Source organism: Triturus cristatus, chromosome 9 (genome assembly GCF_964204655.1).
Source record: "Triturus cristatus chromosome 9, aTriCri1.1, whole genome shotgun sequence".
NCBI lineage: Eukaryota > Metazoa > Chordata > Amphibia > Caudata > Salamandridae > Triturus > Triturus cristatus.
The window spans coordinates 240,557,134-240,571,546 of NC_140592.1; the positions used below are offsets into that span (position 1 = coordinate 240,557,134).

The 14,413-nt window shown below is 41.9% G+C and overlaps 1 protein-coding gene across 1 annotated transcript in view; it reads left to right on the top strand.

Moving 5' to 3' along the window:
- ACAD9 (acyl-CoA dehydrogenase family member 9) overlaps positions 1–14,413 on the top strand; it is a 344,154-nt gene that overhangs the window by 257,990 nt on the left and 71,751 nt on the right. The window contains exon 12 of the mRNA XM_085624840.1: positions 10,983–11,111. Coding sequence (XP_085480966.1) covers positions 10,983–11,111 — 129 coding nt within the window. The remainder of the gene's footprint in view (positions 1–10,982; positions 11,112–14,413) is intronic.

A 14,413-nucleotide genomic window follows, 5' to 3' on the forward strand; every position in this document is an offset into this window, starting at 1 on the left:
TTTATCCAAATGGTGAATAGGCCACCTAGAGGTAAGCCTGCAAAGACTGGAATGGAAATGGATACAGCAAATGTCACATTCATGACATTTGCATTTCCTTCATACCCAGGGCTATACTCTAATTATATATTCACAGAAAAAACCATAGGTTTCAGGCACGTTATAGTTAGGAATTAGCATTTAAAAAACCTCAGAATAGACCAATTTGAAGAGCTGTGGCAACCCTTTCTAGCGCTGCTGTCCACTGAATTCCGGGAGCTCACCTGCCCGAGGTATCTTAGGCTTCTCAGGCTGACGCCGCCGGTGACCCAGGCGGACTAGTTTACTTGTGAGGCGGGGACCTCCCAGGGAGGGGGGGGGGGGTGCGGGGCTTCCTGGTGAGGATTACTCTGGTGCGGGACCATAGGACGGGGGGGGGGGGTTTTCGTTACTGGGGGATGGGGGGGGATTGTGTTCTGTTGAGTTGCTGATGGCTTTCATTGCTTAGATTTGGGGTGTCGGATGCGCGGGCGGGGTTCCATAGCTTGTATTTCTAGCCTTCATCTACTGTGTTTTTCCCCCTGACTTACTGCGCTACCTATTGCCAACCCTCTGGAGTTGCACCCTTTTTCTTTGATTGTATTCCATGTATCCTGACCTCCTATCCCCCTCCCCTATGGTTTGTGTTTGTTTCAATAAAAACGTTTTAAACATAAAAAACCTCAGAAATTCACTGAAAAAACCATAGGTTTCAGGGGTGTTATAGTTAGCTGGACTTTTCACTTGTACAAAACCATTGAAATTCCCCCGTTATAGTTAGTTCAGCTAACTATAACTCGCGCGCCCGCAATGCACTGCTGATGACGTCACATATTACATCACTCATGACATGGTCAGTGACATCACTCATGACATCACTGATGACATCTCAAATGACATCACTGATGACATCATCCAGTGAATGTGTGTTTTTCTGAAAATTAAATATGTTTTATATATGTATATCTCAAGGTCGATGGAAGAATAAATGGGTATATAAGTGTCTAAATGGATGATTTGTTTTTGAAAAATTGATTGTGTAACTGACTGATTAAGTGTATCATAGTGAATACATGGCTTAGTGAGTAATGTTTAAATATGTAAATATCTGTATCCTTCTCTCACTTTGTGTATAAGTGGCTGCATGGGTTGGTGAGTAGCTACATGGGTGTCTATATAGGTTATTAGTTGGTTTTTTGAGTATCAGTCTGAGTGTCTGCATGGTTCGGTGCGGGGTATTACGTAGTGCATAGGTGCATGAATGAGTGACTCACTGTTTGTATGTGTTGAACACAGCATGTGTGCAGGACTGTATGGGTGGATGAGTGTGTGTATGGGTGTGTTAGTGAGTGAATGACTGTCTCAATAGTGTCTTTATGAGTAACTACATATGTTTTAAACTAGTATATGTGACTATTGGTGTATATAAGTGAGTATATGTGAGAGTGAGAGATTGAAAGAGTTCCTGTATGAATAAGTATGTGTTTCTATAAGTGATTGTTTAAAAGACTAAGTATGTGTAAGTTTCCGTAGAAGTAAGTGTGGTGGTGTGTGTATAACTGTATATGCAAGTAAATGTATGTTTGATTCTTTATTAGCATGAGTGACTATGTGTTTGAGTAACTCTATGGATGAGTGGCATTGTGTAACAGGATGTATAGGTGTATGTGTACATATGATGAGTGAGTACATGTATGAGTGACTGTATAGGACTGTTGGTGAATGAGTGGATGTGTATGTGGATCTTAGAATTACTGAAGAGGTTGTTGTAACTGGTATTGGTATGTCCACTGTTTTGAAAATTTTAGTCTCTATTTTTGAATGTGTGTATCAAAGGTTATATTAGGGTGAGAGGAGGTCTGCCACTCTATCACAAGGATGATGTCATCAGTGATGTCATCAGTGATGTCATTTGAGATGTCATCAGTGATGTCATGAGTGATGTCACTGACCATGTCATGAGTGATGTAATACGTGACGTCATCAGCAGTGCATTGCGGGCGCGCGAGTTATAGTTAGCTGAACTAACTATAACGGGGGAATTTCAATGGTTTTGTACAAGTGAAAAGTCCAGCTAACTATAACACCCCTGAAACCTATGGTTTTTTCAGTGAATTTCTGAGGTTTTTTAAATGCTAATTCCTAACTATAACTTGCCTGAAACCTATGGTTTTTTCTGTGAATTTCAAAGGTTTTTTAAATGCTAATTTCTAACTATGCCTACAGAGATAGGACATGTGAAGAAAGAAGAAAAAATGCACAGAAAGAAACAAAAGAAGTGCAGAAAGAAGCAACAGAAGTCATCAAAGACGAAGAAAAGTGCAGGAAGAAGGATAACGTGCAGAAAGAACAAAAAGAAGAGCAGAAAGAAGCCTTGTTGCAAAATCATCCTGTACCCTCAACTTTTTCAGACGGATACTGGTGGTAACTGAGTCTGACTAACCAGTCCTAGAGCCAGTGCTATGTTAAAAGACACTTAGAATACAGTGAAAACACCTACATACACTAGGGAACATTATGCGTTGGGGTCCCCCTGTGATTAGCATGACCTCCTCTGTAAGCCCCTAGTATATAATAGGGCATGGGGATTAAAACTACCTCTTAAAACAGGCCACAGGGCGTTTTTGCACACGTTAACTCAGGCCCCGTCCCTTCCCTTCACCACTGTGTAAACACGCCCTGTGTCCGTTTTTAGTTGGGAGATTAAGTTCATTTGAATCCTGAGGGTCCCTAGGGTCCAACTAGCCCACTAGGTACCTCCAGTAAGTGCCACAGAGCTGCGTTGCAGAGAGGTGTAAAAAGTGGAACGGCCTGGACCACCTCTCTGCAATGCAGCTCAGTGGCGCTTACTGGAAGCACTTGGTGGGCTAGTTAGCCCCCAGGGGCCCTCAGTATTGAAGGGAAATTATATCCCCAATTTAAAACGTGCCATAGTGCGTGTTTGCACACGTCACCTCAGGCCCCGTCCCCTCCCTTCACCACTGTGTAAACGCGCCCTGTGGCTGTTCTAAGTTGAGAGATTTAGCCCCCTTGAATCCTAAGGGTCCCTAGGGTCAAACTAGACCACTAGGTACCTCCAGTAAGCGCCACAGAGCTGCGTTGCAGAGAGGTGTAAAAAGGGGCTTGGCCTCAGAACACCTGTCTGCAGCGCAGCTCCCTGGCGCATACTGGAGATGCCTGTTGGGGGCGCGTTTGCAGAGTACTGCACGGAGGGGGCATGGCCTCCGGCACGATGCCAGTCTTTTATTTATTTTAATTTTTTAAGAAGGGGGCTGTGTGGTTCCCCTTCTTATTCTAATTTATTGGCCCTGATGACCCCATCCCCCAGGGCCTGTCTCCTAATTATATTTTTTTTACCCCAATCCCCAGGGCCGGCCACTGTTTTTATTATTTTTAAAAAATATATATTTATAGACACACCTAGGACATGCTGGACAAACCGTACATACCTATCACCATGACGATTTGCGTGATATTCATTAAAAGGCGACTATGCATACAATGAATCCACGTGGAATGTATTTACACCACTAGTGAAGCTCTGACATGTCTGATGCCCTACCGTGCCTAATCCCGGTAGACACCCTTTTCGTTTATTTATACAAACATGGGTAGCTATTGACGGGCACATTTAATACACATGCACACCAAGCCATTCAAAGGGGATTCAACAAAAATTCGACCAAAACTATGCAAGAAACCCCCCTCACGGTTAATAAAACACACATCCACTGCCGGATGTGTAATACTTTTTATTTTACTCTCTGGAAAGGGGACGAACATCACTTGAGAGTCCCAGTGCGCTCCTGACAGAGCCCAATGCTGTGTTACACCCACCATTGCCTGCCGAGTGCCACACACCTCTGTGTTGTATTCCACTAGCTAGTGCATATGCTATGACACTCTCTAGCCCATGTGCACTGTAACACCACCCCGTGAATATGTCATGCCACACTTGTCTTCGCACGGGTTATATTGCCCCATCTAACGTGCCTTCCTCGATGCCTATGTTATAACGCACAGTGCTATGCCATACATATTACAATCTGGGATCCATATCTTTGTCACAGTGCATATGCAACGTTACACTCCCCAGCACATATTTTATATTACAACTTTAGAGACTAGTTAGGTTACACAACACTGCCCTGTGCATATTACACTCCAAGGCGCATATCGCATAGCACGCGCTAGTGCCTGTGCTATCTCGCGCTCTCCAATGAATCTGTCATTGCGCACAATGTATTGCATATTATATTTCACGCCCGGTTCATCTTATATCACACTTTTTGGTGCATAGATTATACCATACACTATATCTAGTTTTCATTTTCAATCGTGCTCTCAGGACTATGTTCTATATAACACTGTGTTCACCTACCCTTTTCACGGGCATTACATTTTGCGATAGGGGGTGGAGGGTCAGGGGGTGTTTCTGCCAAGTGAGCCCGGAGTCACAGTCACAAACGTCCTCTTCTTCCTGAATAAAAGTGAGATTATGCTGCATACTTGTTCATATTTTAAGTAGTTTGCACAGACACAATGTTTTAAAAACTATAAAGTTCCTAATACCCGCCTTCTCTGAACAGTTAGCTTGCTGCCCCATCCCCCTCCTCCCTATCCTCTGTTGTGTGAATCCATGGACTAGCCTCCTCCCTCCTGCCATGCATGGTCTGATGTGCTGCCACTGCCCTCAATTTAGTATGATGTACCAGTCCACTCCTCCTGCCCTCCATTGCCCAATTCTATGCCCCATCATTGACCTCCTGCTTAAACTCTGTGCTTAGCTTGCTGCCCCTATTCTCCTGCCCCCTGCCCTCCAATGTCTTTGTGCATGCCCCTGCTCCATCCTTTTTGCCCACCATGTTCCATGGACCTGCCACTCCTATCTACTCTGAGTGTTCTGTTGAGCTGCCACTCCCCTCCCACCTGCCTAGCATTGTCAGATGACTGTAACCTGTCCCTGCCACTTCCACCCTGCCTGTCCACATGCCATGCCCCTATCCTCTTCCTCCTGTCCTACATGGTCCATTGTACTGCCACACCCTTCTGCCCTCCCTGGTCTGTTGTGCTGCAACTGCTCCTCCTGCCTGCCCCGTGTGGTCTGTTGTGAGGCCCCTTCCCCTGAACTTTCTTGTCTGTGCACAGGTCCTGACCCTCCCTTCTATCCTCCATCGTCCTTTGTGCATGCCCCTGCACCCTCCTTCTTGCCCATCATAGCCATTGTGCTGCCACTAACCCTCCCACTTGCCATGCATGGTCTTCTGTGCTGCCATGGCCCCTCCCACCTTCCCTGTGTGGTCAGTTAGCTGCCCCTGACCCCCTCCCACCTTCCCTCCATGGTCTGTGTGTATGCCATCACAGTCTCACTGTAGCTCTTCATGGTGTGTCTTGCTTCTAGTGCCCATCCTGCCTGACCTCCATGGCTATCTTGCTGCTCCTGCCCTGCCCCCTTGCCCCCAGCCCTCTGTTTACATGTGCAGACCCCTACTCCCTCCCTCCTGGCTTGTCTGTTCCATTGTAATGCCCCTGATCCGTCCCTCCTGCCCTTTATGGTCTGTTATGCTGCAGCTTTCTCTCCTGTCTGTCCATTATGGTCAGCTAGCTACCATTGCCTCTTGCCCCTCTGTTCTCTGTTGTCCATGTGCATGGTCCTGTCCCCTCCCTCTTGCTTTCTATGGGTTGTTGTGCTGCACTCTCGTCCTGCATGCCCTGTGTGGTGTATTGTGCTGCTGCAAACCCTGATGCCTGCCCTGCAGGGTCAATTTGGTGCACCTCTCCATGTCCCTCCTGTCCTCTGTTATCCAAGTCCATGTCCCTACCCCATTTCCTTCCATGATCCAATGTACCATACTTGCGAACATTTTGAACTTGGTAAGAGGGAGATTTTGAAAAAAAACGGGGGTATTGATTTTCCCCTTTGAGTTACATTGAAAAAGAGGAGATTGTAGACAGGAGACAGATCAAATAAAGCCCATTTGAGCTTAAAAACATTGGATGTTTCCTGGCTGAATCGGGTCTGTTCCTGCCTGCTCAGTGTGGTTAAATTGTTGCCTTTGCACCCTCCTACCTGCCTTGAATTTTCAGAGTCCGTGCCCCTGGCCTCTGCCTCTCAACAGTATCCTAATGAACAACTAGATTGCTAACATTCTATATTTATTACAAAAGTGTGGAACGCCTGACATCATCTTGATGTAATCAAAACTGTAATACCTAGAGCATTTCCTTTAGAAATTACATATATGAGAGGGTCTTATTGGCATCAAAATTATGGTTAGTGCTCTAAAAGACTAAAATAAGGACATATTTTCTGAGTTTTCAAAGAGCGACAAAGCACTTTTAAATTATTTGTTATTTTTATGTTTTTTTATCCAGTTGACCACTTGATTAAATGTTGCACTTAGGGAAGAGGATGTGGTGTTACTTCCAGAACTGCAGACTTTGCAACTGGGGAACCAGGTTGAAGTTTCTGCTTCAGCTCGACATTCTGTGATTCTGGTCAAATCACTTAGTCTCCCCATGTCTACAACCAAAATGAATTTGTTCTTGTGTGATGTAACCAATGCTCATGTAAAGCACTCCAATACCTGACAAGTCTGCACTATATAACACTGCAAAAACACAAAATAATAAGTGTTTTGCACACTTCTGTCATTGGGCTATATTTGGGCTACATCTGGGTGATTTTGGGCTACATTTGGGCTCTTTTGTCTCCGGTGGCCATCTTGGGAGATTTATTTGTTATGAAGTTTCCTAATTTCCTCATGTACTGCAGTCTCCTCAGTAGGAAATGCTTTCAGTTTTTTACTTTGATTCCATCATGAAGGTATTCAGATATGTCACACATTTGCCATAAATTCTGAATGTTAGCACTCTAGTTGCTCATTAGATCACTGTAGTAAAACTACTGTTCACCATGGAAGTCTGCTCCTGGTATTAAAAGTGCATGTTTCAGTCTGCATGTCAGAATTTTTTAATGAAATAGAAGAGGATTTGAGAAGTCACTCAAAATGTGCCCTCATTTTCTTTCTTCAGCATTAATCATAATTTCTGTGGCAAAATGAACCCCCTCATTGTGTTCCTTTTTAAATTAAATGTTTTAAGTGTTACCAGTTTATTCCAATCAAGATGGCTTCAGGTGTGCCATACTTTTGTCATAATGAAGACAGTAAGCGCTCTAGTTGTTTTTAAGAACATTCTGGGACATTCTGTCATTGGGCTATACTTGGGCTACATCTGGGTGATATTTGGGCTCTTTTGTCTCTGGTGGCCATCTTGGGAGACTTATTTGTTATGAAGTTTCCTAATTTCCTCATGTACTGCAGTCTCCTCAGTAGGAAATACTTTCAGTTTTTTACTTTGATTCCATCAAGAAGGCATTCAGATGTGTCACACATTTGCCATAAATTCAGAATGTTAGCACTCTTTTTGCTCATTAGATCACTGTAGTAAAGCTACTGCTCACCAGGGGAAACTGCTGCGGGTATTGAAAGTGCATGTTTCAGTCAGCATGTCAGAATTTTTTTAATGAAATAGAAGAGGATTTGAGAAGTCACTCAAAATGTGCCCTAAGTTTTCTTTCTGCAGCACTAATCATACTTTTTATGGAAAAATGAACCCCCTCATTTTGTTCCTTTTTAAATTAAATGTTTTAAGAGTTACCACTTTAATCCAAGCAAGATGGCTTCAGGTGTGCCATACGTTTATCATAAGTAGGACTGTTAGCGCTCTAGTAGTTCTTTGGAACACTCTGGGAAGCTGCAGTAGAACACAAAGGAATCAACTGACAGTCTCTGCCCTTGTTGGATGTACATGTTTTACTGAGAATGTCAGACTTCATTCTCACATGACTAAGAAAGATAATGTGAATTTACAGAAAATAAGCTCTCAGTTTAGCTTATAGATCACCTTCCAAACATCTGTGGTAAAAGCATGAGAAAATATTTTTCTCTCAATCATGATATCCCAGCAGAAGGCTTTTTCACATGGTGAAATCACCTTAGAACATACCACAATTCCTAAAATGAGTATGGTACCATCAACAAATGATTTATAATGTAACTAAAGTCTTAAAACCTTCTATTAACTGCAATGCTTTTTAATGAGGTGCTATCATGTATATTGGTCCCAAGATGGCTGCCAACACTTCTTGGATGAAGTGCTGACAGCCAATCAGATTTCTGGATGAGATGTGTGGTCCGCCCACATATATATATATATATATATATGCTTTTAAATGCTATTTTCTCAGGAAATACTGAACAGATTTACACCAGACCTGCAAAAGGCACTTCCTTGACCTTATGGCTACCTCTCTGCCAAATTCCACGTAATTCTGTTCAGCCGTTCGGGCTGTAGCTGCGACTAACGGTCCTATGGAAAAATGCATGGGGAAAACACGTTTTGGGACCCCCCCTTTTTCTCGGCCCCCGCTTGACGAATCACCCCGAGACTTTTAGGGTAGGAGCTGAACGGAGCGCCCCATTAGTTTTGAAAATTTCGCGAGGATTCGTCAACCGGCGCCAAAGTTATTCAAAATAGAATTTTGAGATTTCCTATGGAAACTAGGTTGCAACTATAACTATCTAATGGCGACCGCCAGTAGATAGAATATATATATATATATATATATATATATATATATATATATATATATATTCTACTGGCGGTCACCAGTAGATAGTTATAGTTACAACCTAGTTTCCATAGGAAAGCGCACCGTGCGCGCAGGGTGCGCGCACCTCGCGATTTAAAAAAAAAATAATAATAATTCACGGTGCGCCCACGGTGAAAAACCTGAAAATTTTTTTTTTATAAATACATAACTTAGCATTTAAAAAACCGTACAAATTCACAGAAAAAACCATAGGTTTCACACACGTTATAGTTACGAATTAGCATTTAAAAAACCTTGCAAATTCACTTAAAAAACCATAGGTTTCACACATGTTATAGTTAGCTGGACATTTCACTCGTAAAAAACCAATGAAATTCCCCCGTTATAGTTACTGCAGGCAACTATAACTCACGCGACCGCAATCCTCTGCTTATGACGTCAGATATTACATCACTGATGACATATGTGTCTTTATGAAAAATAAATATTTGTAATATATGTATAGCTAAAGATTAATGGAAGAAGACATGGGTAAATAAGTGTCTAAATACAGTGATGTAATATCTGACGGCATCAGCAGAGGATTGCGTTCGCGTGAGTTATAGTTGCCTGCAGTAACTATAACGGGGGAATTTCATTGGTTTTTTACGAGTGAAATGTCCAGCTAACTATAACGTGTGAAACCTATGGTTTTTTTAAGTGAATTTGCAAGGTTTTGTAAATGCTAATTCGTAACTATAACGTGTGTGAAACCTATGGTTTTTTCAGTGAGTATATATATATATATATAATATATATTATTTTTTTTTTTAAATATGTTGTTCCATTGTCTTCGTTACATATACAAGACATTTGCTGTTCCTTTATACACATGACTGTATACTGGAATTTGTTTATGGGTTCCCTCGCCTGCTCATGTGATTTTGTTACATATATTACAGAATAGTTCTAGCTTCAATTTCGTAATTACCCAGAATGTGGAGTTAGTTATTACAAGTTAGGCTTTTATTTTATGAAATTCATATTTTCTTTTTCGACGCTTTTCAGTCATACGGAACCCATGTATACGCTTTTAAATTATAGGCCTCTTTTCTTTGTAAAACAATATATTAATTTTGTCCCTGCACTTAGATAACACCTCAGTGTATTATTTGTGCTATTTCCTCTGTACTCCAGGCCTCTCTGGTTAGCGTGAATGCTTGCTTCTACTTGACTTGCAGATGGCACATCCTCCATTGTACAGTGGGCAGTGATGGTCACACTCCTGGCCTCACTTTGAGCTCCAGCAGCCATTTATGCCTGGTGCAAACCTGAAGCACCCCCCATTCGATTTTCAGGTTGGTCAGTGATAGTCTCTCTATCCTACCACTAGGAGCAAGGAGGTTTGATCAATTTATTAGGGTCAAGGACGAAAACTATTGCTGCACTCCACTATACCTCCTTCTATGGCTCCATTGAGACACCCATACTCTTCTTTATTTTTTTATGATGCTGTTATGATGATGAACACACACAATTGATTCCTTGTTTTAGTGGAAAACCATTCACTGTTCAAGCTAGTTAAGTCCTTCATGTTTTATTTCTTAATATTTATATGGGGTTATTGAGTGAAATACTGGTGGCTTGGAGGCTAGCCGTAGGGTTGGCACTTTTTATACACGCTGTCTTCTTCACAGGTAGTCAGTGGAGGGCTTTTAGAAAGTGTGTGATAAGGTTGTTACCGTTTGGGCCAAAAAGTAGACGTGCTGCATCATTTTAAACACTGATATTTGGTGATTGATTTGTTGGGTCCATATACAGAGTTTTTCAATAGTCAAGGCAGGTGATCACAATGGCGAGGATAATGACATTTATTTGTATAAGTGGAGGAAGACAGTACATCTCGTAACAGATGACATAACTTTATTCGGTTGTTTTGTTTAAACCATCAAAGTATGCAAAGAAAAAAAAAGTTCATAATTTTACAATAAAATAAGTTTCAAAGACTGAATTTAAAATATACAATAAAATGACTGGGATAAAAACGTGCATTAAAAACAGAAAAACCGAGGTTCAGATTGGCAATCTTCCAGTTAATAGTTATGCCACAAACAAGAGTATTAAGAAAAAGCTTATATACAGTACACAAATTCATTATTGACTGATTATAGACTGATGAAATGATTTAGTGACAGCATTTTTCTTGGGTTTTAAAGAGTGCTTGCTATAGAACATAACCCCCAGTTTGCAGAATGTAAACAATGGTTGTGAAAGGGAACTTAGATATATCTTTTGTGTAGCCTTTATTTTGGATGTTCTATAGTGTTTTGGCAATTTGCACTCTTGACGTACTTTCCATCTGCAACAGGTTTTCAGCTCTGAAGGTTCATGGATCTGTGTCAGCGAAGCATTACAGATTTTTGGAGGATTGGGGTACATGAAAGATTATCCATATGAACGCTATCTCCGAGACAGCAGAATCCTCCTTATCTTTGAAGTAAGTGTGGAGACTTGTTTTGGGACTGAATTGATTAGGAATCCTCCAAGGTAAAGAAATTATGAGGTGTTTTTTCAGTTGCATTACAGTGTACTCTCGTTTACTGAAACAATCGTTCCTTATCCAAACAAGAAGAGGAGTCTGGTGGAACAAGAGGAAAAGAGGCACAATCAACATTTGCATCCTCTGTATCTATGCGCTAAGAACACCAAAGGCAAATGTGACCGGTCTTGGGGAGGTTAGATAGGCCGCCATTCACATGGAATGGCCTATCTTATGGGAACCCGCTGTACCATATTGTGTCTCACAGTATGACTAGGACCAAGGAGAGTCACAATAATTTGAACGGCGTGGCCACACAGACATACACCCCCCACCCACCCCTCTCTGGGTGTCATGCTTCATCATTGGCCAGGCCACATTCATCGGAGGAAATTATAGTGATCTCCATAATATAAAGAAATAGATCCTTTCTCATATAGCATCAGAATTACACTGTTCACTATATTAAACGTTCGAAGTGACGTGTTAGCTTGGCAAACTTCCCTTAGAGAAAAAAGGGAAAAATCTGTGAAATTGTCCTGTTCTACTGCAATACAGTCAGTATTATTGTGACATTCAACAACACACAAGAAAATTTAAGGGCATCACAAATCTTTATCTTTGTCAGCATGCTGCAAAAATTCCAGGGTATCCCAGTGATGGGGAGAGACTGGAAGACTTATTGGCACACTCCTTCTTTCGCCTCAAAAGATAAGAATAATCTCCTTTTGGAGAAGTGGGACTGCTACTTAGGTCGTCTAGGGCCCAACTTCCAATAATTCTTCCTAAGTGCTTAGACATTTGCTGCTGATAGGCGGGCACATTTCCGAGCAGTTACCCTTTTAAACAAAACTCATGTTCAATATATAATGCCGATTTTATGTATGATAAAGTATGTTTTAGTATCAGCTCATCATGTGTTTCAAGTAATGTGCACTAATAATACAGGCTGCTACTTCACACTAAGAATTGAATATGCTTGAATTTCAATGTATGTGGACGATCATTCGTCTAATCTTTCCTTTTGAAATGGCTTTCAGTCACCATCATTTCATAAAGCTGTGTAGATGAGCTCTATAAAATAAAGGTACTTTCTGATGAATGCTTTTAACTGCGGAATGCTCACCTTATAATATTCCCCCAGTGCATGAAAATTTACCAGCGATGCTCCTGCGCATCTGTTGCCGGCGTGGTCAAGTGACCTAGCAGATCTGTAGAGAAGCCCCACATGTGTGCACTGATGTCATTCTTTTCTTTGCACGCCTTCCAGCATAGATCTGGAGCTCCGCAACCATCTTTGTCAGGCTTCTAACTAGTCCACAGTTCTGAAAAATGCACTTACTGTGATGAGCCTGCCTTTATCAGCCAGCCGTCGAGGTACGTAAATACAGCAACCCCCGATCTCTCAAAATCTATCTCCATCACTTTTGTGAACACCCAAGGGGCATTTGTGAGGCTGAACGGGAGCACTGCAAACTGGGAATGTTCCTGGCCCACCCTGAACTGCAGATAACTCCTGTGGGAGTGCAGTTTGTTTTGTCTCCCCTACATGGGAATATGAGCGTATAGGTTAGATTTGGCACCAGTGGAGAACTCCCAGACCAGATCAGCCTTCGTTATTCAATTCACCTATTGTGATGAAGTTTTTTAAATGTTTACAGCATATGTTTCCACCAAAATCCTTTGTGATGCCCCAGTGGCACTTGAACTTAGTACTAATTCTCTTAATGAGCACCCATTTTGATCTGCTGCACAGTTGTTACTTCTGACCTTGAAGACAGTCTTTCTCATTGTCATAACATCAGCTAGATTTGTGAGTGAGCTTCAGGTTCTTTCTATCAATCTACTGTATACCACCATCTTCCTGGATAAGTTGGTTTTGAAGACCTGAGCTTCATTTCTCCCGGAAGTCATTACTAATTTTCATGTCAACCAGGCTATCACCCTTCTGGCATTCTTTGCTCCACTTTATCCCTCTAAAGAGGAAGAGAGACTCCATCGTTAAACCTTAAAAGAACATTAAGCTTCTTATTGAGTTTACTAAGGGACATTGAGAGAACATTCAGTTATTTGTGGAGTTTTCCGAAGCAAAGCAGGGCAAGGCAGTGCAAAAATGGATCATTGCTCAATGGATTATTCTCTGCATAAAGATGTGCTACACATTGGGGAAAAAGCTGCCCCCAGAAGGCTTGTAAGTTCATCCTGCAGAGAGTTTGGCCGGGATGCATTCTTGTCCCACTTCTATTTATTTTAAATATGAATATGCTAAGCTTTTTTCTTAATTATGTCCGCTCAGATGTCCAAGGAAATGGTTCTTATGGCCCGCACATCCAAGACCCTGCACCACATAGTAATTTGTTCTGTCCAGTCCAGTTCATGGCTGCGTTTGATTTGGTTAATACCTATTCTAAACCTTATATTATGACCTTGGGCCCTAGACAGTTGAGCATCCCCACATTAGCAGTCAGTAGTACACGACTAGAAATGTCCAATTACAGTTTTTTTCTTGGGGTGGGGGGCGGGGGGGTGAGGGGGAGGGTAATTTTGACTCCTCTGGGACCTGGTCCTCCAACATTTTGTACTGCCTTATGAACCTTTCTCGATCAGCGGGGACTCTCATTAATCTACCTAGACTAGACTATCTGGAGGTAAAGCAATCACTACTAATGTATACAATAAAGTGCATTGCTACTGCAGTGTATGGAGCAGGAATTTGGGGTTCTGCTACCCGGTTGTCCCCATGGAATCTGGGCCTATGTCCGCTTTGCACCTACCCATGTTTGCTGTTGCAAACCACACCCAACTTAAAGAAACTTGTGAGCCTTTGCACCTCATTTTTGGATGGCTGGACCACTCTGATTGTAAGTAACTTGTTCTTTAAGGAACTGTATGTGCTGTTAATCCATCAACATTTTATCTCTCTAATAATGTATATGTAAAACATCCATTGTATGGGTTTTAAATCGACTGTTGTGTGCTTTCATGGCTGTCTCTTGGCACTCAAAGTTTGGTTTGATTTGATCCAACGAAGAATCAAAGAATCGCCATAACGCTTGTTTCCAATGTACTGCCCGGTTTAAAAATGTCATCACCTGCAATTGTGCATGGATATTAAGAAATGACTCCCTACTGTCCACCCATTGAATGGTCGCTCTTTCCAGAGAAGGTATGAGCTTCGCTAAGGGCTCAATCTCTAACTGGACCACTGAAATTAGCCTTTTATGTGATCACCTGCATTTGCTGATGGTCATTGTGGGTAT